The sequence below is a fragment of the Numenius arquata genome, chromosome 9 (genome assembly GCF_964106895.1).
Source record: "Numenius arquata chromosome 9, bNumArq3.hap1.1, whole genome shotgun sequence".
NCBI lineage: Eukaryota > Metazoa > Chordata > Aves > Charadriiformes > Scolopacidae > Numenius > Numenius arquata.
Window position 1 is genome coordinate 45,895,796 of NC_133584.1, and position 25,905 is coordinate 45,921,700.

The 25,905-nt window shown below is 49.8% G+C and overlaps 1 protein-coding gene across 1 annotated transcript; it reads right to left on the minus strand.

Moving 5' to 3' along the window:
- Positions 1–7,320: 7,320 nt before the first annotated feature.
- CYS1 (cystin 1) lies at positions 7,321–21,926 on the minus strand. Its single transcript, XM_074153930.1, has 3 exons — positions 21,696–21,926; positions 13,049–13,101; positions 7,321–7,426 (listed from the first exon to the last, which is right to left on the minus strand). Exons 1-3 carry the CDS (start codon positions 21,924–21,926, stop codon positions 7,321–7,323), a joined length of 390 nt encoding a protein of 129 aa, XP_074010031.1.
- Positions 21,927–25,905: the final 3,979 nt, after the last annotated feature.

A 25,905-nucleotide genomic window follows, 5' to 3' on the forward strand; every position in this document is an offset into this window, starting at 1 on the left:
CACCCTGTTGGCTCGACACCGGCTGCAGTCCTGCTTCCCGCAGGGTACACGCTGCTGGGGGGGGCTGTGTGTGCACCTCGCTCTGTGCTCCCCGCAGGCCTCGCTGGGGACCCCTCTTCCTGCCCAACTGGATGCTCGTGGTGTTGCTGTTCTCTGTCGATACCCAGTTTTCCAGATTTGTGTGCCAAAGAAAAAGATATTGCTACTCTTTTTTTTTTTTTAAGTTATTTCCTTTTTTTTTTTTTTTCCCCTCGTCCTTTTGAGCAAGAAGTTTGACTTTTGGATGCCATTTTAGCATGCTCTTGACTGGGGGAAGGGTCTCCCGTCTCAGTCCAGAAGCCAATTTAGTACTTCATTTATTTTACAGACCAACTGCTTGCGGCGTTCACCTGAGCAAAACAGTTTGGAGACTGGTGTCGTGATTTAGTAAATTGTCGTGTTAGTTTGTTGCATCACAGAGGGGGAAATGATGGACTGGAGAATGTGGAATTTCAAAACGCGTGTGTCCCCATGCGGAAAAGCGACGGCTCCCTCTTTGTTAGCTGTACCTGGCCTGATGCCTCGCAGCCCGCTCCTGCCGGCTGTGGCTGCCTCTGGCTGCCTGTGTTCGCGACCTGCGGCTCTTTCTGCCGTGGATGTGCGTGAACGGCTGAGCGGCGTGGGCTCCGCTCTTTCTGTTCCTTTCTGCTGTGTAAGGGTTATTTATGGATTAAGTGTCACTGGGGTAACTGCTCTCTTTACACTTTACTGCCTGAACTATATTGTTCAGGCCTTTTATTTTGAACCTATATTTTAAAGATATGGAATCACATTTTTGTCCCTGTTTTTAACTTTTATTAAATAAGAAGTATGTAATGTGACTGGTTTTAAATCATAAAAAAAATTGTGAATTTTCAGGTTTAAATCCCTGTGGGTTAGGTTATATATCCAGGCCAGTGGAAGACCTTGGGGCTCACTGGTTGCAAAGGCAGGACTTTTTGGGTCCTGTTGTAAATTGGCCAGTGCTTTTCCATTTATAATTTTACACGCCACTTCTTGTGTGTTTGGTAGAATGTGTACAGCACCGCTAGGGTTTGAGGTTTTTGCGTGTTGTCTGAAGAGTCTCAGGGTTCGTAACTGTTCTGGCATGGCCTCCAGAAGCTATTGTCAAAAGGTGGTGGTCTGAGGGCTGCTCTGTTGGTGTCGCAGGCTGTGCATGGCATGAACACTAGAAATAAAGAAGAGATGAGAATTTGACTCAAAAGTTGGTTGGATTAGCCCTGCTTCTTCCCGTTCCCGCGTACCTGCGCTCTGGCAGGCTGGCTGTCACCTCCAGGTCTCAGCTGGGAAAGAGGTGTCCAGCCACGGTGACAGCAGCAGCAAATACTTTAAATTTTTAAGCATCTCTGCTGTTTCTTTCCCTCTGACCAGTTCCCAAACTGCAGCAATGCTTATTTCTAGCAGGGTCACGTTTCAATGGAGGAGACGGGGAGGAGAGGGTGTAGTGACACCAGCTTTCTGTCACAGCCTTTTGCTGCAAGGTGACTCAGACTCTGCAGTCAGCCCTCAGAGAGCGGTGACTCAAGGCTTTGTCCGCAGAAGAGCAGTCGTTTTCAGAAGCACGCAGAAGATGAAAAGAGAAGATCCAGTGGATGGTCCTGCTTCCCCCTCAGGAGAACCACTGGAAGGGAAGGCTTTACTGCGGGATCGATGCTCTGGCAGAGTAGCACAAACTCTTTAGCCCCTGGGCTCTGCAGGTCTCCATAACACTTTTGACTCCCAAGGGGTAGGACGTCTTGTCCCACCTGTCTGTTCCTGCTACTGTTTTTCAAGGAAGACTTTTCTAAGTATCGAGTCATATCCTAAACAGGATGTAATTGTTTTATATTGTCTCCATTGCTTCGCTTATGTGAAGCACAACTGTGGATTTCACAGTTCTGTGCTCGCCTTTCTGCTCTTCCTTAGAACCGAGCTGAGTTCCGAGCTGTTGTGTGCAGCCGGGAGGTGCAGTCCGTACTCATCCTGACGGGGCTGGAGCCTGGAACAGCCTCATCCTGGGAGAGAAAATGGCTCGCATGTGAGGAAGCTTTGCTGTGCTGACACCGGCACCGTGCAGCGAGAAGTCTCTTTGTCTTGTAGCCATTTGAAATCCATGTAAAATAGGAGTTTTCTGAAGAAAAATGCATGTGTGCTCAAACGTGTCCTTTGGTTTAATGCTGAATTTTACAGTTAGACTGGCATCGCTTTCCCCCCTGTGGTTGTACAGCCAAACCTTCAGCTCAGGGGCAGCTTGCCTCGTCTTGCTCGCAAACTGGTGAGCTCTGGTCGGCTTGTGGTTAGGGTACTGTAAGTGTGGATCCGTTCTGGAGCTGGGTGGGCAGAGGTGGGCTGTGCTGCCGGGTGGTCGCACGCTTGGTGTGCTCCTCTGGCTTAGGCTCCGGCTCCGGCTGACTCGCCGTTTCCAGCTGTGAAAGCTGCGTGTGCTCAACATCCTGTGAATGATGAAGGTGGCACTTCAACTGTCACCTCTAGTGAACCGAGTCCTGCCTCGGGACTGCATCCGGCTTGAGTTCCTCTACTGGGATAAATCTTCTAACCGGTTTTGAAGTTTAATCTGGAAGCCCAACTGCCCGTTTACCTTCTGTTCGGGTCCTGTAGCTTGAGGCAGGCTATGGCCAGGAGAAGGCAAACTTCTCCCATGCGTGCAGAAGGAGTAAATCATGACTCAGAGCCTGGCAACCTACAGACTAAGGAAACGGGGAGACGGATCAGGAGGAAGCCCCAAAGCCTCAGCCACGTCTGCTCGCAGTCCGTGCGGTCGGTGGGATTACCTTCCCTGCAGCGGGTATGTTAGCACCGAGGCATTTTCTTTCCAGATCGCTTTCATCCTCTGTCAAATGCAGCCTTCCTCATTTTCTGCCTCAGTCCTTGCGTGTAGGAGGAGGAAATGGGGTGAGACTCACATCCTGGTGTGTACAGGAGGCCATGGGCACATCTTACGCGTGCAGGAAACTCGAGGAAGCTGGACCATGCCCTTTCCTGGGGGAGCTTTTCCTAGGTGGGGAGAATACCTTAGGTTTAACTCTCTCCCTTGCAGCGCCTCTTGAGTTCAGAGCGATTTCTTTTCTGTTAGTTATCACTGTCCAGGTAAACCCACTTCACCCTGCGCAAATAATTGCCGTGTCCAGTGTGTGTGTGTGTGTGTAAAACCCCAACCCTGTTGTGGATGCCACCTCCACAGGTGGTTGTGGATGCTCCACCTCCCCCGCCAAGTGCGGTGGGGGGGCTCTGCCACGCTCGTGTGGCACAGCCGCAGGGCTGCACCTTGTCTGGGACAGTGGCTCCGTTTCAGCTCCTGGGGTGTGTGTGTGGGAAGAGTTTGGCTGAAAGCTTGTTGGGGTTTTATCCTCTGAGGAAGGAGGTTGGGGAAGAGCATCCCTGGGGTGGTGCCACTCTCTTTTCTCCTCAAATATTGTGAAGGCGAGTAGATGACGGCAGGGCACTGAACATGATGCATCAGGGAACTATTAGCTGCTCTGCTCTCAGAGGTCTTGGCAATGGGATGCTGGTAGATACATATTTGGGACCATCCACGCATATGCTGAGCAAAAGGACCAGCATTCAGGGTCCCAGAGGCAGAGTTGGCCTATAAAGACCTCCTGCCCTGGGTAGCTGTGTTATGGTGACTGGCTCCTCTTCATCATTCTTTCCAGCCATCTCGCCCACGCAAGGATCAAGTCACAGCTTTGTTTCCCCCACTCAAGTCTACCTACGGCTCCCGGCTGAATTCTTGAAGCTTGTAGAGATTTCACTGGATGGCTACACACCAGGTAAGAGACAACTCTGTTCCTAAAACTACTCCATCACTGATCTGTTCTCTTCATTGCTCCTTGGGAAGGAGTTCTGACCACTTACTGGGCTACTGAAAAGGCAGACCTCTGCAAAAAGAAGCAGCACCCACTGCAGCGCTGTCAGAAAGAAAAGGGATCTACAACGGGAAAAAAAGGATTCAAAGCATTTGTTTGCACATGAAAAACTCAGGTTTGAGTGAAATAGAGAGTCTGAGTAAGTGTGCAAACTGGTTCTGTAGTTTCAGACTCATTTGCTTTCTTCTTTAAGATCTTGGGTTGAGTAATTTAAAAAATATGGTTTTAATGCTTTCACCACCAAAACCTTTCAGCTGGCATCTTGTTGCATGGCCGGGTAAGAAACCTCCTGAAGTCGTGGAAGTCGCTAAGCTTGGAAGTGGTGATAGCTCTTCATGCATCAGCTGAAAGAATGACCCTCTTCGGTCCTCTCGGCCAGTGTGGGTTTACCTCACTTGAAAAGTAACAGTAATAGAAGTTAACGTGTAGACAGCCAGCTCTCCTCTTTGGACTGGTGCAAAACACGCTGTGTAGCATTTGTCATCGTTAGATGAGTAATGTAGTAATGTGGTTAATACGCATGGCCTTTTGCTGTTTTATTAATGGGGATTAATAGTGTTAGCTCCAAACTCACGCTCAGCTACCCTGCCTTACGCTGTGTGTGTTGGAGGGGAGGGTAGTTTCTAAATGATGAACGAAAGGCTCTCCAGAACACTACTTAAATCCAGCAGAACTGTTTTAGGGGCAGGAAGTACCGGCAAGCCAAATAATTTTTTGTCGTACAAGCGGTTGTGATTTTATGATGGTTATATAAGAATACCATGAAAAGAAAATAAACTTTCTGATAATTCAGCCAGTGGGATGTCAGCATTCACTGCCCGAGAGGTGGCAAAGTGACCTCCATAGCGCAATTGTCCTTTCTTTCTAAAGAGCAATTAATTCAAGGAGTGTCTCTTAAAATCAGTCATGGGCTCAGGTACTTCAATATGATTATTTACCCACAAATGCTCTAGTGCCCTGTGTTCCCTGAGCAAAGGACGGATCTAAAGGAGGGTTACACTGGGACCAGGCAGTTGAACTATGCAATGGTGCCTTCCCAGGTACCAACCCAACTGCCACCCAACACTATTTTTAGCGTGCTGCTGGGTGCAGGTTTGACACAGGTGGAGGAGCACCGTCCTTGACGATGCCTGGGCAGACTGGGGAGCTGGCTGGGTACCACCACCCTCTTCTGTATGGTAGGAGAATAAGAGATGGTTGTGAGTTGGTCTGGCTCTATGGTCAGAGCACAGCACAGAGAAAGCCTGCAAAACCATGGCACAGTTTGAGGCTTCTCCTTGCACCCCAAAACTTCTTTCTCCTACCTTTTCCCTGGTGCAGTGATTGTCCCAATTGCATGACCCCCTTCTGGACCTTCCTGTGGCTCCTCCTTTTCTCTCGATGATGCTGGAAAGGTTACCTGTGAAACCCATTGTGTATTTATTCCAGGTACAGAAATGTACTTGTCCCTTTGCTATTTGATAAGCTAATTTTGTAAGGATATTTTTTGCTGTGTCCAGTCAAAAGAGATCAAGAATATATTCAGTTTAGATGTTTTTTTTTTTTAAATTAGTCATAGAATGGTTGAGGTTGGAAGGGACCTTAAAGACCACCTAGTTCCAACCCCCTGCCATGGGCAGGGACACCTCCCACTAGAGCAGATTGCTCAAACCCCCATCCAGCCTGGTCTTGAGCACTTCCAGGGATGGGGCATCCACAGCTTCTCTGGGCAACCTGTTCCAGTGCCTCACCACCCTCACAGTAAAGAATTTCTTCCCATGTCCAACCTAACTCTACCCTCTTTCAGTTTAAAACCGTTACCCCTCATCCTATCAAAGCTGGCCTGCTGGGAGCTCTTGCCTCCAAGCTTGTGTAGCTTTGCAGGAGGTTGTCTCCCTTTTTGCTGCCCACCTCTGCGGCTGCCTGGCAGCTCCCGAGCCCTCAGGCAGTGTGTGATGGCCAGCCTCGCTGAAGGCTGATGCAGGAAAGACCACTGAAGCGTGAGTACGTGCACCATGGGTGTAATCTAGTGTCTGCCTCACAGCATCCCCTCCTGCCATTCTCCAAGGATGTGTTTTGCTTAGTCTCTGCAGGTACCCTAAGATGATTCTCCATGTAAGCTAGAGAGCCTTTTTCCAAACAACATTTGAGGCCTTTACAGAGGGCTACATAGAATACAGATGCATTTATTTCTGATTCACAGATACTAGGAATTACAAAGAAGTTAAAATACAGCATCTTAAGATATGTCCTGCTGTTTCCTCTTGCATTTACACAGGCTATGTGAAGATTTCATCTGATGTCTTTTATGCTACAGCTGAAGGCAGAAATAAGATATTTTTCTACTTCTGATAAAAAGCAGCTATTCATAATACTTTAAGATGCAGGTAAAATAAAAGCAGAAACCCTAAAATACCAGGTTTCCCTGTCTGGGAGCACTGAAAATATATGGTTTCCTTTGGAGAGCTGACTTTCTGTTTTACTTTGCAGTCAACTAATGGTAAAATGCAGTGATTGTTCTTCTGGGTTACCCACCGAGGACAACAGATACATGGGAAGGCCAGGAGTGGTAATTCTGAAAACTGATTGCAAACAGCTGCTCTACAAATAGCACGTAAGTCCCTCTCAAAATGGATGATCGCTGGCCACAGCAAGGCAGCACCGGGGATGTGCCTCCTTGATTTTTGCCGGAGGATCCATGCCAAGGAGCCTCAGGTAGGACATCGATGCTGGGGTCCCACCCTGAAGCGATTGTACACATCCTGTGCTCCCTGATGGGTCCCAGGAGCCTCGTTCACCTCTGTGGTGGGCTTTGAACTCTGGGATTACACTGCCGATGTACTGGGTGGTGGGCTCACTCTGCTTTTCATCTTACATCCCACACTGGGGACCACATACAAAGAGACAGTGCCGAATTCAGACCTGGACCTGAGGCTTGCACAGAGCAAGGAGTAGATCTGGCCTGTTTTAAGTGGCAGGAACACAAATTTCATGCAACACCCCCTTAAGTGAGATCTGAATCAAATGATATTGCTGCATTTTTCTTCTGCTAAGACAAAACAAGATCTTCCTTCAAAGCACCATGTCTCAACGCTTCTAGTATGATACTTCAATTCTAGTATGTCTTCATTTGTAAATACCGTTTAGAAATGAGCTCCAAATATTGATTCACAAGATGAATTGGTCCCTCTTCCAGTGGCACCGATCAGAAACCGGCAGTTGGTGAGGATCTTCACGCTCTCACTCAGAGTTGGTCAGGAGGGCTTTCTCCCCCGTGCTTCCCAAGCCGCCACGCTGCCTCTCACGCTCCACCTCCCCTCGCCACCCACCTCTCCTGTGCTGTCTTGCTGTGCGAGGGGTTATTTTGTCAGCAGCAGTTTTGCTCCAGCTGGGCTTCCAGGAATGTGCTTGAAGTTCTGGTGGCGTGGGGCTGGGTTCAGCGGCAGTACTCCCGCTCGATGCTTGCCATGAGCTCCTCCTCCGAGTAATCATATGATATTGCAGACTGTCCCGATGGCTTCTTGCTGTTGCTTTGTGGGCACCTGCCAGGGAAGAGAACAAGTTATTGATGTTATGGGAGAGAATTAAGCTCTGAAGACACAAGATGGCCCTTCTTTTTTTTTTTTTTTTTTGTGAATGGAAAGATTGAGCTGCATTGCTTGCTGAGACACAGATACTGTGTCACGTCTAGTTCCCATACCCCACAGGCACATCACTTGCTGGCATTTGCTATCACTTGGCATCTATTTTAGTCTGCGAGTTCATTGCAGTACAGCCCTTGCAATGCTCCAGATCACAGAACCACAGAATGGTTTGGGTTGGAAGGGACCTTAAAGATCACCTAGTTCCAACCCCCCTGCAATGAGCAGGGACACCTCCCACTAGAGCAGGTCACTCAAAGCCCCATCCAGCCTGGCCTTGAACACCTCCAGGGATGGGGCATCCACAGCTTCCCTGGGCAACCTGTTCCAGTGCCTCACCACCCTCACAGTGAAAAACTCCCAGAACTTTTTGGTGAGTTAGCTTCAAGGCCCAGCTAACGGACTGTATAACCTTTATGCTAGTTACGAGTTCTAAGATTTTATGCAGAAAGAGATTTTTTGTTAGTAAGGGATTTGAGTTTCAACTAAAATACGGATGCAGCTACCTCAGACTGCTCTTAGGCTTTTATTTATTTTCACATTATTCAGCACAACTCTCCCATGAATGGGAACTGATGTAAGACTCAAAGGGAACTGGTATGGCTTTTATTGGTATTATCAGAGGTGGTTTATGTTGAGTACAAGGGAAATCTATCCCTACCTGCCTGAGGGAGAACAGTGAAAAGTCTTCTGCAAGCTTTGACCACTGTTGCTCACACTACCAAATAAGTTTACTTTATCTTGCCCTCCAGGACTCAAGGGAGGAGACAGCAGCTGACACACGAGCGCTCCTCCTTGACCTTGTAGAGAACTGGGAGGTGAGCAAGCTGGGCTGTCAGGATAGTCATCTCTGGAAGTTGGGGCACGTGGCTCCATGAAATGGAGGTCATGGTGAGGTGCAGAGCTAAGCGGAGACTTGAACTGGTAAATCCAAACTGTAAAGTGCTCTGCCATGCCCCGTCAACAGAGACTGGTGGGCTTACTTCATGACCATCCATTGGTGGAGAACAAATAAGCAAGAAAAAGGTTTTGTATGGCAGTTGGTTGGTTGCCAAAGAAGAGAGATTTTCATACCCAATACTGTGGCTCCAAATCTGTCCCAGACTCGTGTAGCAGCTATTGACTTACCATTTCTCTAAGGATAAGATCTCTCTCACCCTTTGTCTTGCAGCTGGGATGAATTTGGTGATTTAGCATCCTTTAGTGAAAAAACTGAGGACCTATTTATTAGGTGAAATCACAGGAGCTGCCCCAATGCAGATAATTAAATGTAGGATCACAATGGAAGAAAAGAGGCCTGAAATGCTTTTCTAAGGCAACGTTGTCATATAGGGGAGGTGCTTTCATAAGCTGCTCTCCTTGGGCAAGGGAGCATCTGCAGTGTTCCTCAGGCGAGCAGCAGCCAGTCTCCTGCTGCTGTCCCTGCGGAGCAAACGGCAGCAATGGCACCCTTCCTCTGTTCTTATCCGTCCAGGTCAGAAAGGCTTCAGTCCAGCTGCTCTGACCTGGCTGTGTTAGCGCTGTGCCCCCTCTGCGTCAGAAATAGTTTAATGTTTTTCCTGGAGCCACCCCATGTCCAGCTGGCGTGGCAGCTGGGTCGGGGGGGGGGGGGGGGGTGTCCTACACTTGTTTACGCTGCACCGTGCCCTTGATGGCAAGTTCTACTGGCAACAAGTCGGCAGCGAGTAGGATTTAGCAAGTGGGCTCTTCTGCTTATTCCTTTTATTCATTTTCCTCCTCCTGCTGGGCTGCAGGCAATCCGACCCCCACCACAGGTAGGCGAGAGCTGGGAAGAAAGCTAAAAGTCCAAGAGCTCGAACCATACACCAGCAGCTACAAAGCGAGAACTGGGAAAAGGAAACGCAGAAATCTGACTTAAACACACGATTTATTGATTTAAATTCTGCACGGTGACAATCCTTAAACTAATTTTATATTACATGATGAATTGGGGGCAGAGCTCTTGGCAGCCTGCTTGCAGGCCCACAGAAGGGTCATTGTTTCTCTTAGCCGTTACATAATTTCCCACTGTTAATTATTTTTAATGCTTTGGCGTGCATGGTGACCTCCAAGCACGGGAGAAAAACCCCAGGTAAAATCACAACTCATTAAAACATAGATGCGGTTTTAAAAAGACAAAAGCAAACCCAGCTTACCATGTTCGTCCCAGAACTGAGGAGCAGAGGGGGCTGGGTTTATTTAAAGGGCAAAGGAAAAGCAAGTTGATGCTCGTGTTCTTTCTCTCTGGTTTCGTGGCAAAGTTCTCTATAGTTTAATATGGGAAAATCTGAAGTAAATTAAAAAATGAGAGGTTCAATCTCGATAAAAGGAGAAACTTTTGCACCCTGAGGACAGCAAGCAAAGGAACAGGCTGTGGTGGCACAGGCTCCATCCTCAGAGGCTTTCAAGGTGTGGTGGGACAAAGCCTGGAGAGTTCTGCTAGGACCTCACAGCTGATCCAGCTTGGAGCAGGAGGCTGGACTAGAGACCTCCTGAGACCTTCCCCACCTGAACATTGATCTCAAAGGCATGGTGGTGCAGCTGTTTCTGCTGGTCCTGGAATTAAGTGAGAGGCTGTGGCAAGGAAATCCCGAGTGCAGGATGTGGGCAGGACAGGAGCTGGTGGGCCACAAGCCTGCTCCTGTGCTCCTCCAGCTGCTCCAGCAGGAGAGGAGGACCCTTGCTGCCCTCGTCAACGTGCAGCCAGGGCTGTGGAACAGGGCTTGTGATCACGTTGCATCCAGCTGAGAGGGCTGTTAGACTTTCCAATCCGGAAAGTAACAGGTCAGTATGTTAGAGGGGAAAAATTTTCAACCCCCAGATGTTCTTAGGGAGGGAGGAACCTGGAAAGGAGTGATGCTGAGAGGGAAAGAGCTAGCTGAGAAGTGTATGGGAGGGGAATTTGCAACATGGTAGGACAGCAAAGAGGAAAAAAAGGCCAGTGCAACTCCATCAAGATCACTGTGCAGACTTCTGGGTATCTCATTACTAAAAAGTTATTAACAGCTTGAAGAGATTTTAGAAAGCAGCAATAAAAGTGATTTAAGTGGCTAGAGCGAAGAAATTTAGGAAAGAGGAAAGCAAAAAATGTGCTTCATTTCAGCTTAAAGCCTCTCTGTGTTTAAAGATTATTAAGGGAAGGAGGAATTTTAATTTATTTTTTTTTAATGGAAAGATAATGAACTATGCAATAAGGAGACAAATGCAAAGGGCAAAATTAGACCAGAAGTGAGCAAAAAACCACCTTTAAGCAAGACATTGGGGTGGTGTGCCCACGTTCCCAGCAGTGGGGATGGCTGGCAGTGCCACGTCCCTGGTGTGCAGCAGCTGCCTGGCATGGGGGAGAGCTGCCTGTGGGCTCTGGTGACAATACTCCTGAGGGGTGGCTAGGGTGACAAGCTCCTAGGTAGAAATGTGAGTCATGTGGCTGAAAATTGGGTTGGGGTGAATCTAGGCCACTGTTTATTATCATTTTGCTGAGGATGGGAAAGTCCAGGGTTAATCATTAAAATGCCTTCTGCAAGACCTTGCAGCTGAGAAATGGGTCAAAACAACGCCCCGGTAGCTCTGCTGGTGACACGAGCCTTGGCAGTGGTTATGTGATCATTACGGCGTTCCTGGGCTGTGTCATCCCACCCATGCGCGGCCAGACGCTAGAGACCAGCTCCCAGAAGAGTTGCAGGGGGAAAGAGAGGGAACACAGCACGATGAGGAATATGTCTTCTGTGTTCCCATGCCCATCAAGGGTATTTATTAGGGTCTGCTGTAGATCCTTATGTGGTATCACACAGGAATATTTGCGGTAAGGGAGGTGCACACCTACAGCACCTCTCTCGTGTGCCTATCCTCTTGGCAGATAGCATTGTCTCTATATCTAGGTTTCTTTTCTCCCTACCTGACATTTATTTCCTCTTTAATTGGCTTTATGGGAATTTCTTCAGTCAGCAGCTCTATCAAGACAAGGCTGATTTTTGCTGCTTGTAACGTGAGTGTTTATCTAGAATAATTCTAGCCGCAGAAGTGTGAAGGATGAGACACCTACGCACAGTAACTCCTGTTTGTGGCGCTTGATTTGATTTCTTCAAAGTGCAGTTTTTCCTGGAGGCTGGACCATTTCCAAAAAAAAAAAAAATAAAAAAAATGTTTGCATGCAGTTCTTCCCAGCGGAAACTGCAGCCCTGCTCATCACGGGGGGCACAGGGCACTTCACGCGCGGGCTGCGCAACGGGGCTCTGCATATAGAGCATAGGGGTATAGGGGTATAGCATACAGGGGCATAGAGCAAACGTGAGCCAAAGGAAAATAAGCTCCTGCCCCATCATCCCAGATTGGAAAACAGTTTCTGCCGTCTCAGCTCTTCCCTTTGTATGTCAAAGAGGGAGGGGGAAGGCAAGCCCTGGCAGGGGGTGAGGGGCCAGCAAGAGCCTGGGGCTGGGGAGCTCGGTGGGAGACTGCGGCAGGGCTGGGAGCGCACCCCCCGAGGAGACTGCTCAGTTGCCATCGTAGCCCAAAGTCCACAGAGGATGCTGGAGAGCCCAGGAGAGCCCACAGTCCTCTCGAGTGCCCGTACAAGCCTTGTTGTTGGAAAAGCCGGTGTTTTACGAGCACTGCCGAGACCAGCAGCCTGGCCAGGCGAGCTCCCTGCCAGCTGGGAGGGAGGGGAGGAGGGAGGATGGCGGCTGGCGCCTGGTCTCTCATGTCACGTCCACCAACGCTGCTCGGCGTTAGTAGGTCACACAGCCCAACGGCTGGGATCTGCAGATTAGTCTGCTCTCGAGTGCTGCAGGAGCAGAGTATGACAGTCAGAGCTTAACGTTGAAAAGAGTCACTCTTTAGCGTAAGGAGATGGTATTTTAAGATTTAACCTGGGTTTCTTTAACACACGCATCAAACTCTTCCCATCGCTCTTGGTGCAGGCAGACTCGGAGGCACAGTCTGATCAGTAGATTTTCCTTGTGGAAGGAAGATTTCAGATTTCTTTTGTTTGATACCCAGAGCAGTAGGTCCCCATGGTTCCCCTGTCCCTGAGGGATGCTCATGTCTCTAACTGGTGTAGCATGGGAGTGTCTCATGGGTTTTCTTTTATGATTCCCAGGGAGCAAAGAGATATTATCCTGCTTTTCCACATGCTGCAGAGCCCACAGATGAGCCCACAGCCCCTGGGTGAACCAGGGCCTGAGCTACTCATTGGAGCAATCCAACCCAGCTTTTCACAGGCTCCTTCAAGGTGCCTCTGTGACACGCAGACATCCTACCAAATTCTGCATTGTTCATGACCAGGAGTGAATCTCTATGCTGTACTTGAGCTGGAGCCTGGCGCTTTCCAGGCAGCACAACTCCAGGATTTCTTTTTAACTGGCAAACAGATAGAGGATAGAATATTTAGGGCTATAAATGATGTGACACCATTCCCACCTCTCTTTTGCCCAGCAGGAGGCATACAAGAATAGTTTTCCCCTTTATGTTCCTTTTGTTCCAGCTGCTTTCCCCCTGGAAGACATAATCAAAGCAGAGGGTACTCACTGATGGTCAGCATTGTTGTTCTCTGGGCCTGGTGGGCTTCCGGTTGACAAAGCCTGGAAAAGAAGAAAAGTCACGTATTTCAGTTATAACACCAAGGGAGGTGATTCTTCCCCTCCACTCGGCGCTGGTGAGACCCCACCTGCAGTACTGTGTCCAACTCTGGAGCCCTCAGCACAGCAAAGACATGGACCTGTTGGTTGGCACATGGAAATGGTCAGTGCTGCAGCATCCCTCCTAGGCAGACAGGCTGAGAGACTTGGGATTGCTCAGTCTGGAGAAGAGAAGGCTCCGGGGAGACCTTATAGCAGCATTTCAGTATATAAAGGGGGTTTATAAGAAGCATGGAGAGAGACTTTTTAGGCCTGTAGTGACAGGACAAGGGGCAATGGTTTTAAACTGGAAAAGGGCAGATTTAGATTGGATATTAGGAAGAATTTTTTCATTATGAGGATGGTGAGACACTGGAACAGGTTGCCCAGAGAAGCTGTGGCTGCCCCATCCCTGGAGGCGTTCAAGGCCAGGCTGGATGGGGCTTTGAGTGACCTGATCTAGAGGAAGATGTCCCTGCCCATGGCAGGGAGGCTGGATTAGATGACCTTTAAAGATCCATTCCAACCCAAACCATTTTTTATTTCTATGAAACCTATATCTGTCTACAGTAGACCGTGTCTGCTCTGGTTTAAACCCTCAAAGTCATCTCTATGGAGCAATACAGGCACAAGAGAGTCCCCTTTACTAACCACCCTTCTTCTAGTTCTGTTTCAACATTCAGGGCACCTGGGTGGCTCCAAGCTATGGAACCAAAATCACTGAACATCAACTCGTTAAACCTCCCAGTTTTTCCACGAATACGCACTGCCCCGCCAGCTGACAGGCAGCAGAATGAAAATACCTGCTAAGGAAGGAAGTTATGGCAACATAGATCCAATAATTTTCACCTGACAAAGCCATTTTCCTGCAAGGATCCATCTGGAGCAAAATATCTGCCTTCCCCACGCTGGAAGCCCACAGGTTTCCAATGGGACACAAGGAGGGCAACCAAAGCCAAACCTAATGGCATTTAAAATGGGAAGCTGATGGGGCCCTGTGTTTGTCTGAGCTCCCGGTTGGACCAGTAATTAAATGAATGCCCTGCAGCCAGATGCTAATGAGAAGACTATAACTTTTATCTTTTTCCACTTGTTTGTCGTACTCTTAGAGGAAAAGGAGGGGGACAGGGACAAAGGCTGTGGCTTTGCACAAAAGTAGACCCGTTTCTGCTTGCTGTTATTTTTTCTGAGCTGCAGTCCTGAAGCTGGTGAACCTCCTTCATACAAGATACCCTGAGCTTCGTGATAACACTAACGGATGTTAAACGAGTAGCACACGGAACAAAAGCGAGGACTTGGCTTCCAGAAAATAGAAATGAAAAGTTGTTCTGTCAGTGTGGAAAAGAGGAACAGATTTTTTCTGTACAAGAAAGAAGGGAAGCAAAGGAACCAGAGGGAGGTGTGGAAAAGCTTGCAGTTCAGAGCCATCGCCTATAGATCTGCAGTGTTTCTGCAGGGCTGGATGAGATCAAGCAATTCCTCAGTAAGATCAGGTATCTGCTCTTGAAATAGCTCTAATCTGTGCTGCCTCAAGGTCCAGCAGTGCCCAGGACTGGTGCTGGTCAGTGTGGGAGCTACACAGGGGAGCTACCCCTCTGTAGGCAGCACCGGAACAGGGATGATGGCTTTGTGCAGAGTCTTGTGATGATTTAAATCAGTTGGTATCAGTCAGGCTTTCATGTGCCGTCCACTGGATAGAAGTGTCCACCTGGGTGTCTGCTGTTAGTGCATGGCACCTGATTTTAATTTGAGAGGAGATGTTTTCACTAGAGTCCTTCCTTAGCTGCCTCACATCCAGATGGACAGGAATTGAGATTTAAACACAGTGGTCTCGACTCCGATAGGTAGATACGTGCTTGGCAGCAAACTGTTGAGCTCTTCCCTGCTTCTTAGGTGGGCTTTGTGCTGCTATGGTCACCTTTGGCTCCCGTACTTCAGCAGGTGAGGTGGGGCTGCAGCAAAGACACCTCTCTCTTGGTATTGGGTCAACGCCTCTTCCAGGTGAGTCCTAAGTAGCTTCCATTTCTGCAGCTGGGAAGGATCGTTCATGTCCTAGCTGCTTGCTTAAAATTACAAACTCAATCTCTATGAAAGACTTGTAACATCTTTTGATACCTGTCAAAAGGCACTCTGCTTGCTTTCCCTGCTCTTTGGCAGCACTTTGTTTTCTCTGGAAGAGCCTGAACTGTTCTAGAAACAGCTATTGGGTCCAAGCAGAGATGAAGCTATGTGAGAAAGCTGATGGTGAGGGCAGACACTTCCCTCCTGGTTATTTAGCATCCTTTTGGATGTGCCAGGAGGGTGCCATGCTGAGCACTGAGGACTGACTCCTCCTGGGAGTGCACCCCGCAATGCAGCCCCTCGGTCTCACTGTCACCATCACCCACCAGGCTACTGCTTACACCAGTTCCTTACACCAAGCAAAGCACACCATTCATCCTCAGCACAAAGGGGAATACGGTTCTCCAGGAGTGCTTTGATGCTGCTCTTCCCACGGCGAGCACCCAGCTTCCATCACTGCTGGGCAAAGGATGAGTTTGGATCAGTTTAGGGAGGGGTTGGAATTGTACAGTAGGTTGTCTTCTTTTCTTCCGTTGTGGCTGACTCCTCCATGTTACAAGCTGTACGTGTTGTGTGGGTGGAAGACAGAATTAATTAGTCATCAGGACAGAGCGGCTCTGGTTAGCAAAATCTGCTTCTCCGTGCAAAATCAGCTCCCACCTTCTCTGAGGGATCTGTCAGCAGCAGTGCTTATTTCCCAAGAGCATTCGGCATTGGCGCAGGTAGATCTCTACCAACACTTAATCCGATGCATCAGGAAAAACTCAGGGGGGAGCGAAAACAAAAGGCACCTCCATCCTCTGCCTTTCCATTGCTGTCAGAGCCTCTGTGCTTTGGAAGCTGCTCCCGGTTCACCCGGGCGAGGGATGTGTGGCTCGGCGATGGCCGAGTGACACCACGCGCTGGGCAGGATGCGGAGCAGGGGCTGTCGCAGGCTCTGAGACATAATAAAAACCGACCCCACCCAGCCTGCGCAGGATTGCTGTCATGTAGATGTTGCAAATTCAGCAGATAATTAGTATTAGCCCTTTATGTGGGTTAAGATGATGCGCACGTCACGACACTTTAATATTATGGGTTCCTATCCTGCAGCTAAGTGGGTAATTGCTGGCCTGGTTGGCCTGTGCCCTGTTAAGAGATAAATGAAGTCAGCTTCTCCTTTCCGCAGCTTGCAGTCATCTTTTTATTACTCATCCAGACTGCAGCATGTCTCCTTGTTTTCCACCCTGAGCCCAGTCTAAGCATCTTGTGCTGGGGTCTGCTGTGCTACAAACCCCCACATTGTCACCTCCACCACATTCTAAGGCTTGGATGCTAAGCTCGCCCAGCATGTACTTGGGTTTAACGTAATGAGATGTGAGGTGCGGTGTTCTCACAGCCGTTGCACACACAGATCAACCATCCTTTATCTTAGGGCAGCAGCTCCTGGCAGCAAGGCAGAGGAAGAACTGGAAGCAGGAGCTATTTCTCTCTACCGCATCCATCAACCAGCACTCCCGGGGTGCAGCTTTCCACTCCTCCCAACCCACCGCAAGCTATGGCTGGTGTTCCTCACTGGTCCTGCCAGCCTTTCCTTCTCCCTCTGTCAGCTCCAGTGGCTGTGGGTGAGATGGGTGAGAACATCTTCCCCTGGGACTCACGGGGTGACCTGGAGCCGTGCGCCTCCAGGGGCTCTGAGCTGACCCCAAGCCACGTTGAAACCACTCCACTACAGCCTGGACTATTAAAATCACATCGTCTCCAAAACTGGGTGACAAAATTCAAGCTGCCTCTTGGGGACGGTGCCCATGCTGGCCCCTGAACCATGCCCAAGCATTATTGTGGAGACTGCAAATTGGTTCTGGCCAAAACCATGCCAGCTCAGCAGGGCAGACCATCACGGTCTGATGTCATGCAGCTGCTATGGTATTACTTTACCAGTGCAGGTATAGCCCTGAGATACAGTAGAGTAAAGATATAGACTCTGAGTGGTCCCATCATGTACAGGGGAGCCTAGGGTGTGACTGAGCCACCTAAAATATCTACATGAGAGCAGGGTGGTCCCCTGCCGGTGCTGGTCCACTGGGCTGTGGTTTCATAGCTAGGCTTTTCTGCAGGATGTAAGTTAGTGCCTCCTCCTTCCCTGCCTCTGCTGCTCCCAAATTCCACTTCACAAACACCCGTGAACTGGACCAGGGGACCAGTCTGAGCTGAAATGAAAATCCCCCCCTGGGAGGAGGGGCGATGTCAGCCAGAGTGTGTGTCAGATGCAGTTTCCAGCAGAGCTGCAGATGGCTGAGCTGGTACAGCAGAAGGGCAGCACCCTCCAGCGATGCCAGCAAATGATGCGGGTGGCTAAGCCAGGCATCACTGCCAAAACCAGCCTCTCATGAACCCACATCCAGGGTTATCACACGGAAAAAAACAATCCAGTTTACCTAACGTGTCAGTAGGTACCAAACGGCATGTGTAACCCCAGCTGCATTCCAGGCAAAGCACTCCCGGCCTTGCTCCGGTCTGCAGCAACATCCTCTGGCCAGCGCAGGAATTAGGAACAGGCAGTGGACGGGAAGTGGGCAGGGATGCGGGGAGTTCCCACGCTTTTCCTCTCCCGCCAACTAAAACACCAGCTCCCAGCTATTCTGCGCATGCCCTCTGCTTAGTTTTTAGGTCAGGAATGGTTTCAGGGCAAAAGCAACCCATGCTCTGCTGAGTGATGTTGGGGGAAAAAATACCTAGTCAGCAGTTTTCTGAGTCTGGCTGCAACACAGCTGTGCTGGGAGGGTGACACTGGCTGAGGGGACAGCACAGCTCACTGCTGGCTGAGCCCTGGTGAGGTTTCAAGTGCTTTTAAGAAGACAAGGAAGATAAAGTGAGAGGGAGACCTTTTGCTCAGCAACTGCCAGATCCACACCTGGAAATTAACTGCAGAATTGAAATAATCTGAATTTGGATTTTCCCTTAACTGCTTCCCTAGCCCGAGTTCGGAGTTCATGGAGTCCCAGGTGCTCAGCTGGAAAAGACCTTTTCTGAAGTCACCCTGGCCAGTGGAGCGTGGCTCCCTGCACCACTGTAGGAGAATGTCTTGATTCATTTTTGACTGTTAACACGACCAGGAAGAAAATGCTGAAATAAATTGCTAACAGCACTGAATTAGAAAGATCAAATTTCTGTTTGGGGGAAGCATATTTTATCAAGAGTAGAAAAATAAACCTGAGTTCCTGTAAGAAACTAATGGGGCATGACATTAAATGTCCCCACAGGACCCCTCTGTGTTTGCAGCTGGGACCAGCCAGCCACGAGGTGACGCTGCGCCACATCAATCTGCAGAAAGAACATCTATCTGGCTGAAAAAAATAACCAGGCAAAGCTTTGAAGACCTGGGTGTTTTGAAAGTATATGATAGTCCCTCTAGAAGACAGTTAGTACACCCTCTACCTGTGTGATTCCCGCGCTGCGGCTGGGGAGATCGGCTCACTGCAATCACACCCTGGCTACAGTCAGGAGGAGTGACGGCGCTGTGGAAAAGGCTGCTAAAAGCAAGACCCTAACATGTCTGTGTGATTCTTCCATTTCAGGAAACCAACGGGGAAATGCCTGCGGCTACAGCCTCTCCCCTGGTTTCCACCGAGAGCTGCCACCCAGCTCTGTGCTGCGGCAGCATCTGCAAAACCACAAATACCTTTTCTGTGTTGAGCCAAGAAACGAGGAAAAAGCATGTACAACCAAAGAGAACCGAGGGCAAACCTGAAAATGGATGTTTGATGCTGATAAGGAAGAATTGGGGTCTTCTCCAAGCTGGGTTCAGGTTCCCCATCAGGATTTGGTTCCCAGCCTGTTGTTGTGATGTGCTTTGCCCCTTCTCGCTCCCAGGCACCGTCTGAATGCAACAGAGGTGGCTTGAGCCTTTAAATGCAGCCGCATCCCTCTCCACCAGCCCTCCCCACCTGGCCTGACCGCCCATCGGCGCTGCCAGCTTGCTGCTGGATGACCAAGTGCATCGGGGTTCAGGGGGGAAAGCACAACGCTGAGGCACATCACACCCAGGAGAAACCTGACCACAACAGCAGAGAACCAAGTCCTGTTTGCAGGCAACCACTCTCTTCTGGGCAGTGGCAAACCTCTCCTCTCCTCCCATGGGCCAGAATCTGCTCCTCCACAGGCTATTTCTCATCAGCTTTTTCTACTGTAATATCCCCTCATTGCCTTTCCTCCACCTGCCTCATCTTTCCCCATCCTTTCTTCCCTGAAATTTCTTTTCCTGTTCTCCAGATTGCACAGCTGAACAGGGCAAAGCAAGGAAGTTTCCACCATGCGACAGAAATTGCAAATGACTGGCTGAGAAGCTGGCAAGACCGAGAGAAATTGCCTTCAAAATTTCTAGCAAGGAAGTAGTGATGCAACAAAGCTGGTATCGCTTTCCAGAAACCTCCTCCACCGGCCTCCTGGGAAGGGTGGGACTGCAGTTTGCACAATGACCTAAAAGCCTAAATTGCATCCAGTAAACAAGCAAAACTTGGGGCTGCGAACGGTTTCCTCCCTCCTCCTCTCAGGCCAGTGACTTCTTAGGCCTCAAAGAGTCAGAACAGTAAGCCTACGACTGCTTTCTCAACAGGACCATGGCCACCTCAGGTTCAGAGAAAGAAAGCGCAACCAAGAAGAGCTTCAAGTTTGCCCTGAAAACATCTACGACTTCTCTTGTATGTCTTTTATATCTTTGAAAAACACTGGTAATTCTTTGCTGTATTATTTCAAACAACCTGTCTGAGTGCAAGCCGAGATGTGAACTTCCTTCCCAAACAAGAGGCACTGGCAAAAGCTGGACAAGGAGACACACGAGATGCTCGGCATCGGCATCACCATCACCTCACGGGTGGCATAGCTGCGTGCTGCACCCACATGGCCTCACTGGGTGACTGAGGCCCCACATGCCTGCTTCAGGCTGAATTTTGAGGGCCCTAATGGACATTTCTGTGCTGCAAGGCTTGACAGTGTTCCCACCCTGGGCTTGCACTGAGTGTGACCATGACCCAGGGCAGCCGTGGTGATGCGAAGGGGTTCCTCACCATCATTTCTGCCAGAGGAGGAGGTCTGCAGCAGGGAGCTGGGCACAGTGACCCCCTACGTCACCTCATGGCCACATCTTAAATTCTTCATCCTTTCTGGTTTGCCCCTTGTCATTAGATCACCAGTATCTACTGCCATGGTATACACTCGCTCTACTGATTTTTGTAGCTGGGGGCAGCTCTGTTGCCTTTCCGATATGCGATTACCCAGAATATTCATCATTTCAGAACAGAGCTAAAATACCACTTTATGCACAGGAAAATTCACGACCAATAAAATTATTATTTTGAAAGATTCAGTCATGATATTCAGATGTGGAGACACAGGGAAAATGGGCAACAGCAGCCTCCATTCCCATAAGTAAAGATAAATGGGGGAAGCCAGGAGGACTGCTCGTAAATGAGAGTCATTCGGGGGAGAAAGTGGTGCTGGACTGAGCTCCCGTTCATGCTGCAGGAGGGTTTGGAGTTAAAAGGGCAAGGAAAAAAAATATGACAATAGAAGATTTTTTTTTTTTTTTTTTAGTTTCCAAATCTTACTTTCTTTGAGGCTTTTCTTTACAACTTGTTTAAAAAAAAAAGGCTCCTCATACTGAACCCTGCCAAATTTCCTAATGGCAAAATTATTTTGTATTAAAATTATCCTTACCCCATGGACACGCAGTTTGGCAATGGAAAAAATACACTTCTAAAGAGCAAAACTGAGGCAGGCAAGGCAGACAGTTCCCGGGGCCTAAGTATTAGTTTCTATTTTTAAATTTATTGCTTTAGTCTGATGACTTTTGTGCATCTGCACGGAGCAGCGTTTACCTAACAAACAGCACACCACTTCCAAAGCCGAGCTAAGACGAAAGAAGCTGGTGACTTTTGGCCTCGTCACCAGATGATACAGATGCTGCTGTTACTTTTGGGTGGCGCAAAAAAAAAAAAAAAAAAAAAAAAAAAAAAAGAATCTCAGCTCCCTCAGAGGCAAATCCATGATCTGTTAAATAGACTGAAATGCTTCTGTAGGAAGAGCCAGACTGCAGATGCAGTGGATTGGCAAACGTTAAACGGCAGCTTTATGCTCACATTTTTAAACTTCTGTTTACATGACCGACCCGGGGAAAAGCGCGAGCCGTACTTCATAAAGTCCAGCTATTTCCACAAGGCAGGAAAAGAAACTTTCCGTAGCACAGGGAAACTGGAGAAGGGGATGGCCCTTTTCCCTTTTTACCCTTGCACCAGAGAGAAAATGCAAAGAGAGCAGCAAACGGGATCGAGCGTGGTTTGCCAGCAAAGATAAAAAGAATTTAATGCCATTTACGTTGCGAGGAAGCCATGGCTGCAGCGGTTAGCGCCGGCTACGGCAGGGCTCCCCAGCCCAGCGGGGAGCCCCCCCAGGGGATGGGGGGTCCCGGGGAGGGTCCGGCCGGTCGCGGGGTCCCGTCCGGGTCCGGGGCGGGCACTTACCGCCAGCTCGGGCGGGGACCCGCCGCCTCCCGCCGCCGCCTCCCCGCGGCCCCCGCCGTCCCGGGACGGGAGGATGCCGCCGGCGGCCGGGGCTCGGCGACCGGGGGCGGGCAGCCCCGCCGCCTCCTCGCAGTCGGGCAGCACCGTCTGCAGCAGCTCCCGGTTCTCCGCCGCCGCCCCTCTGCCCGCCGGCCCCGCCGCGCCCCGCCGCCGGCTGCTGCCGCTGCCCATGGCCGCCGCCGGTCCCGCAGCCAAGGGGCTGAGCCGGCGGGGGGGCGGCGGGCAGCGCTCCCGGGCCCCGCCGCCTCTCCCGGCCGGGGCGGACGCGGGCGCGGTTCTTGGCCGCTCCCCGCAGCCTGGGTCTCCCGAAACCCTTTTTTTTTTTTTTTTTTTTTTTTTCCAGGGGTAAGGGTGGTGGGGTGGGAATCCCCCCCAGAAGCACCCCAAAGGCCAAGGGAAAGGATCGGTGATGCAGGGGAGGGATGCATGGAGGTTTCTAACTATGCTTTTTTAACCCGGGCTGCCTCGCTCCACTTAATCCTTCCAAAACCTTCAAAAGCAGCCCATCATCTCAAAACCTTTCAAACCCAGCCGGTTCTCTCAGGCCTTCCGAGCGTCTCGTTCCTTACATACATCTCCCGTAGCTGGGGGGATGTCATTGCCATCTTCAGGGACCGTGAAGCCCAGGAACAGCAATCCTGGGCTAAACCCAAGCACACCTCACTCAGGCGGGTCTTGCAGACCTTTGGAGAATAACGCAGTGCAGAAGATGTCATTTGGGGCAGGTTGTGGGCACTGAGTGGCGGTTATGACAGTGTTCCTGGGCTAGAGAACTTTTCTGCCCTGGGAAAGGAGTGCCCCTTTTCTGCCAGCAAAAGGAAAGGAGTTTCAGGGAAGCCCCCATGCAAAGGATAGGACAGCTGGGCACCTCCACAGCCTGTTCCCATGACCAAAGTCATTGTTTCCTGGCAGCAGGTTGAGCCTGTGGAGCAGACCCCTGAACCACCCTTGACTGCTCCTGTCTGTCTTCACTTCTGAGAATGAAATATTTGCGCAATTGTTGGACATTCTGGTAGGTATTGCTAAAATTAAAGAGTACTTGTTAAAGACAAGGCTGTCATTTTCCCCCTGTGGGGGAAGAGCAGGGGAGAAATGTGGCTGTTTGGTTCCCAGCCCCATCTGCAGTATGTGGGTGAGTGGGAGGTAGAGCAGGTCCCGCACGGGTGCTGCTCCTCTCCTTCCAAACCAGAGGCTGATAAAAGCAGGAGGGGCAGAGGTCTGACTCCTCTTGCTGCTCCTCATCAGCAATTGCAATGATTGCATCTCCCAGTCATTCATTCTGCTGGTTCTTCCTAAACCACCAAGCTAAAGCCCAAGAGTTTGTAATGGAGGGGGCTAGAAGAGGGAAGGCAATGAGTGGTCAGATCATTGCCACAAGGATGGGCTTATAAGAATGGGGGTTTATAAGAAAAATGGGGACAGACCTTTTAACATGGTCAGTTGCAATAGGACAAGGGTTGGAAACTAAAAGAAGGTAGAGTCAGACTAGATATAAGGAAGAATTTTTTTAAGATGAGGGTGGTGAAACACTGGCACAGGGTCCAGAGAAGTTGTGGATGCCCCATCCCTGGAAACATTCAAGGCCAGGTTGGCCAAGGCTCTGAACAACCTGATCTAGTTGAAAATGTCCCTGCTCATTGCAGGAGGAGTTGGACTAGATGACCTTTAAAGGTCCTTTCCAACCCAAGCTATTCTATGATTCTCTGAAGGATGTTCTGCAGGAAGAGGAGACCAGCTAGGAGTGTGGGACTCCAGTGTCACATGCAGAGCCTGTCTCTGGGGCGGGGGAGGTGACAGAGAAGATGCTTTGGGTCTGAGGCAGGTCTTGGAGAAAGGCGAAACGATGGATCCTGGTTGTTGAGGAGGAGATGGCAGAGTCGAATGTAGAATTAAATAGCTCCAAACAGAATGCTCAACATATGAAATGGCTGAAGGATGCAAAGTGAGAACTGCCGTAACTCTGCTCTGACATGGCAGCATGTGGTTTATGAAGACCTTCCTCTTGGCAGGGAGACCAAGGCACTCTTGGTGGCCATATGGTCATATTTACTGAGCGGTTAAAGGCAGCCTTGTCTCTCCCCATGCACTGGGTACCTCCAGGCACTGGCACATCTCATGTACATTAGTGTGATGGGCTGTTCCAGCTGGAGGAGAGGGGAGGGACAGGAGAGGACTTTTGACCTTGGCCCTGCTGACTACACTGAGGGAGTTCAGTCCCAAGCTTTAACTCAAGCTGCTTCCTTGAATTAACCCAACCTACATCGTTTCATCCTGGGAAAGAACATTCCTGCAGTCGCATTGCTTTTTGGATAAGATGTAAACATCTCTGAAAGCAGCGGAGGCAGCTGGGGCTTTGGGCTGGGTGGGAGCAGAGGTGTTGTCAGCCCCTGTGGGCTGCGGTGGGGTTGTGGCTCGGGACTCGCCGGGACACAGGGCTCTGCTGCCTTTTCCTGGCATGTTTCTTCCGTCTGCAAGAGGCGGCGTTTCTGAGCTCTCCCCAGCGTGAGCCCAGTGCTTGGGCTCCTGGGGGGCTGCGGGTTGAGGTTCACCATGTGTGGCACATCCCTCCCCAAGGGGAAAGGCTCTGCAGGCACCAGGGACAAAAAGCATTTCCAACAAGAAGTGGGCAAGTTCCTCCTCCTCCATCTCTGCAGGCTGTCTCTGAAGGACTGGAGCCTCCTGGAAAGTTTCCTGGCTGCCCCCATGGAAACAGTTCATTCCAGGGCAGTCCCTCAGATTTGTTTGGAAGCGATGCTGGCTCCATAAACCAGCTGTCAAAACGAGCCAAACGCCGTGCATTTTGAAGCGGCTCGCTGCTGGAGCCAGGAAAGTGTTTAAGCAGCGGTGACCCCAAATGCTGCTGTGGTTTAGCAGTGACACTGAGGGACTCTGAGGCCATTCAGTGATATTTTCCTGCTGCAAAGACTTTAGGACTGCTGAGAATTAAAGAGAAGATTTTCCAAAAGCTAATGGCCCGATAAGCACATGACTTCTCAGAAAAATCAATGAAAATCGGCTATCAAATTCCTCTTTACGATGGACTGGTGGCTTTTAACACCATTTCCCAGCAGGGCCAGTGGATAATCTTTTGGCTGATCTTCAAGAGCAAGGGTTGGAAGTGTGTAGTGCAAGTGCCAAGTATGGCATGTGGATCAATTTTGGATGGTGCCCAGCCAGTCCAGCAAGGAGCAAGGAGCCTTTGCATCCAAAGCGCAGCATTGAGCGAGCCAACCCCCTGGCCACAGGACAGATCTTTGTGGCTTTAGCCAGTGCGAGGACCAATATGGCCCATCCATCTCATTCAGCAGCTTTAGTGTGAGGAGGGGATGGTGAGGATGAAGGACAGGCACCAACACACCCTCTGCCCTGCAGACAGGGCACCTCCTGGCAGGAGCAACACCCCGAGAGGGTGCCAGCACCATCATTTGAGAGGGGGTGTTGTGGCCAGGCTGTATTCCTGTTCACCCCAGCGAGGCATGATGGGCAGCTACAGCACTACCAGTAGTTATTATGGGAGCACCAGACAGCAAACACACAAGGAGTTTGCTTGCTGAGTAAAATAACAGGCTCCCTCTGATACAATAACCCAAACAGAACCTGGGGAGCCCTGTTTTTTCAGGTTTTTGTTCCCACCAGAAATTTTCCAGGCTATTTGCAGTTAGTTCATTGAAGAAGCTGATTTTGGAACAATAAATATCACACCACATGTGTTTAAGTTTTGTCTTTTTTTCCTGATACTTGCTTTATTTTCTTGCAAGTCTTCAATAGAGATAATATGTTCCCTTGGCATAAGAGCTCTGGAAAGTTATGGGGTTTTTTTGGTGGTCATCTATATTAACCACAAAAAGGATTAAAATTCAAAGTTAAAATACACCATGTCAGAATGAATCTCTCCCTCTTGCTCACTGACTAAAAGAGTAGTTTCTCCTGTGCTTTCCAGGCATCCTGAGGTCCTCCTGCAGTGTGTCTACTTCCCTGGGATGTGGCATGGAGAGATGTCACATCATCTTTGCTGTCCCCCACCGCGGCACAGACACTGGCCCACCGCTGCCAGGACCTGGACACTCCTGCCTTGCACCATGAGGACACGCTGGCAAATTTGGAGCAAGCTTGGAGATTTTGTTACAGATTTTTACTGTGGATTTGTTAG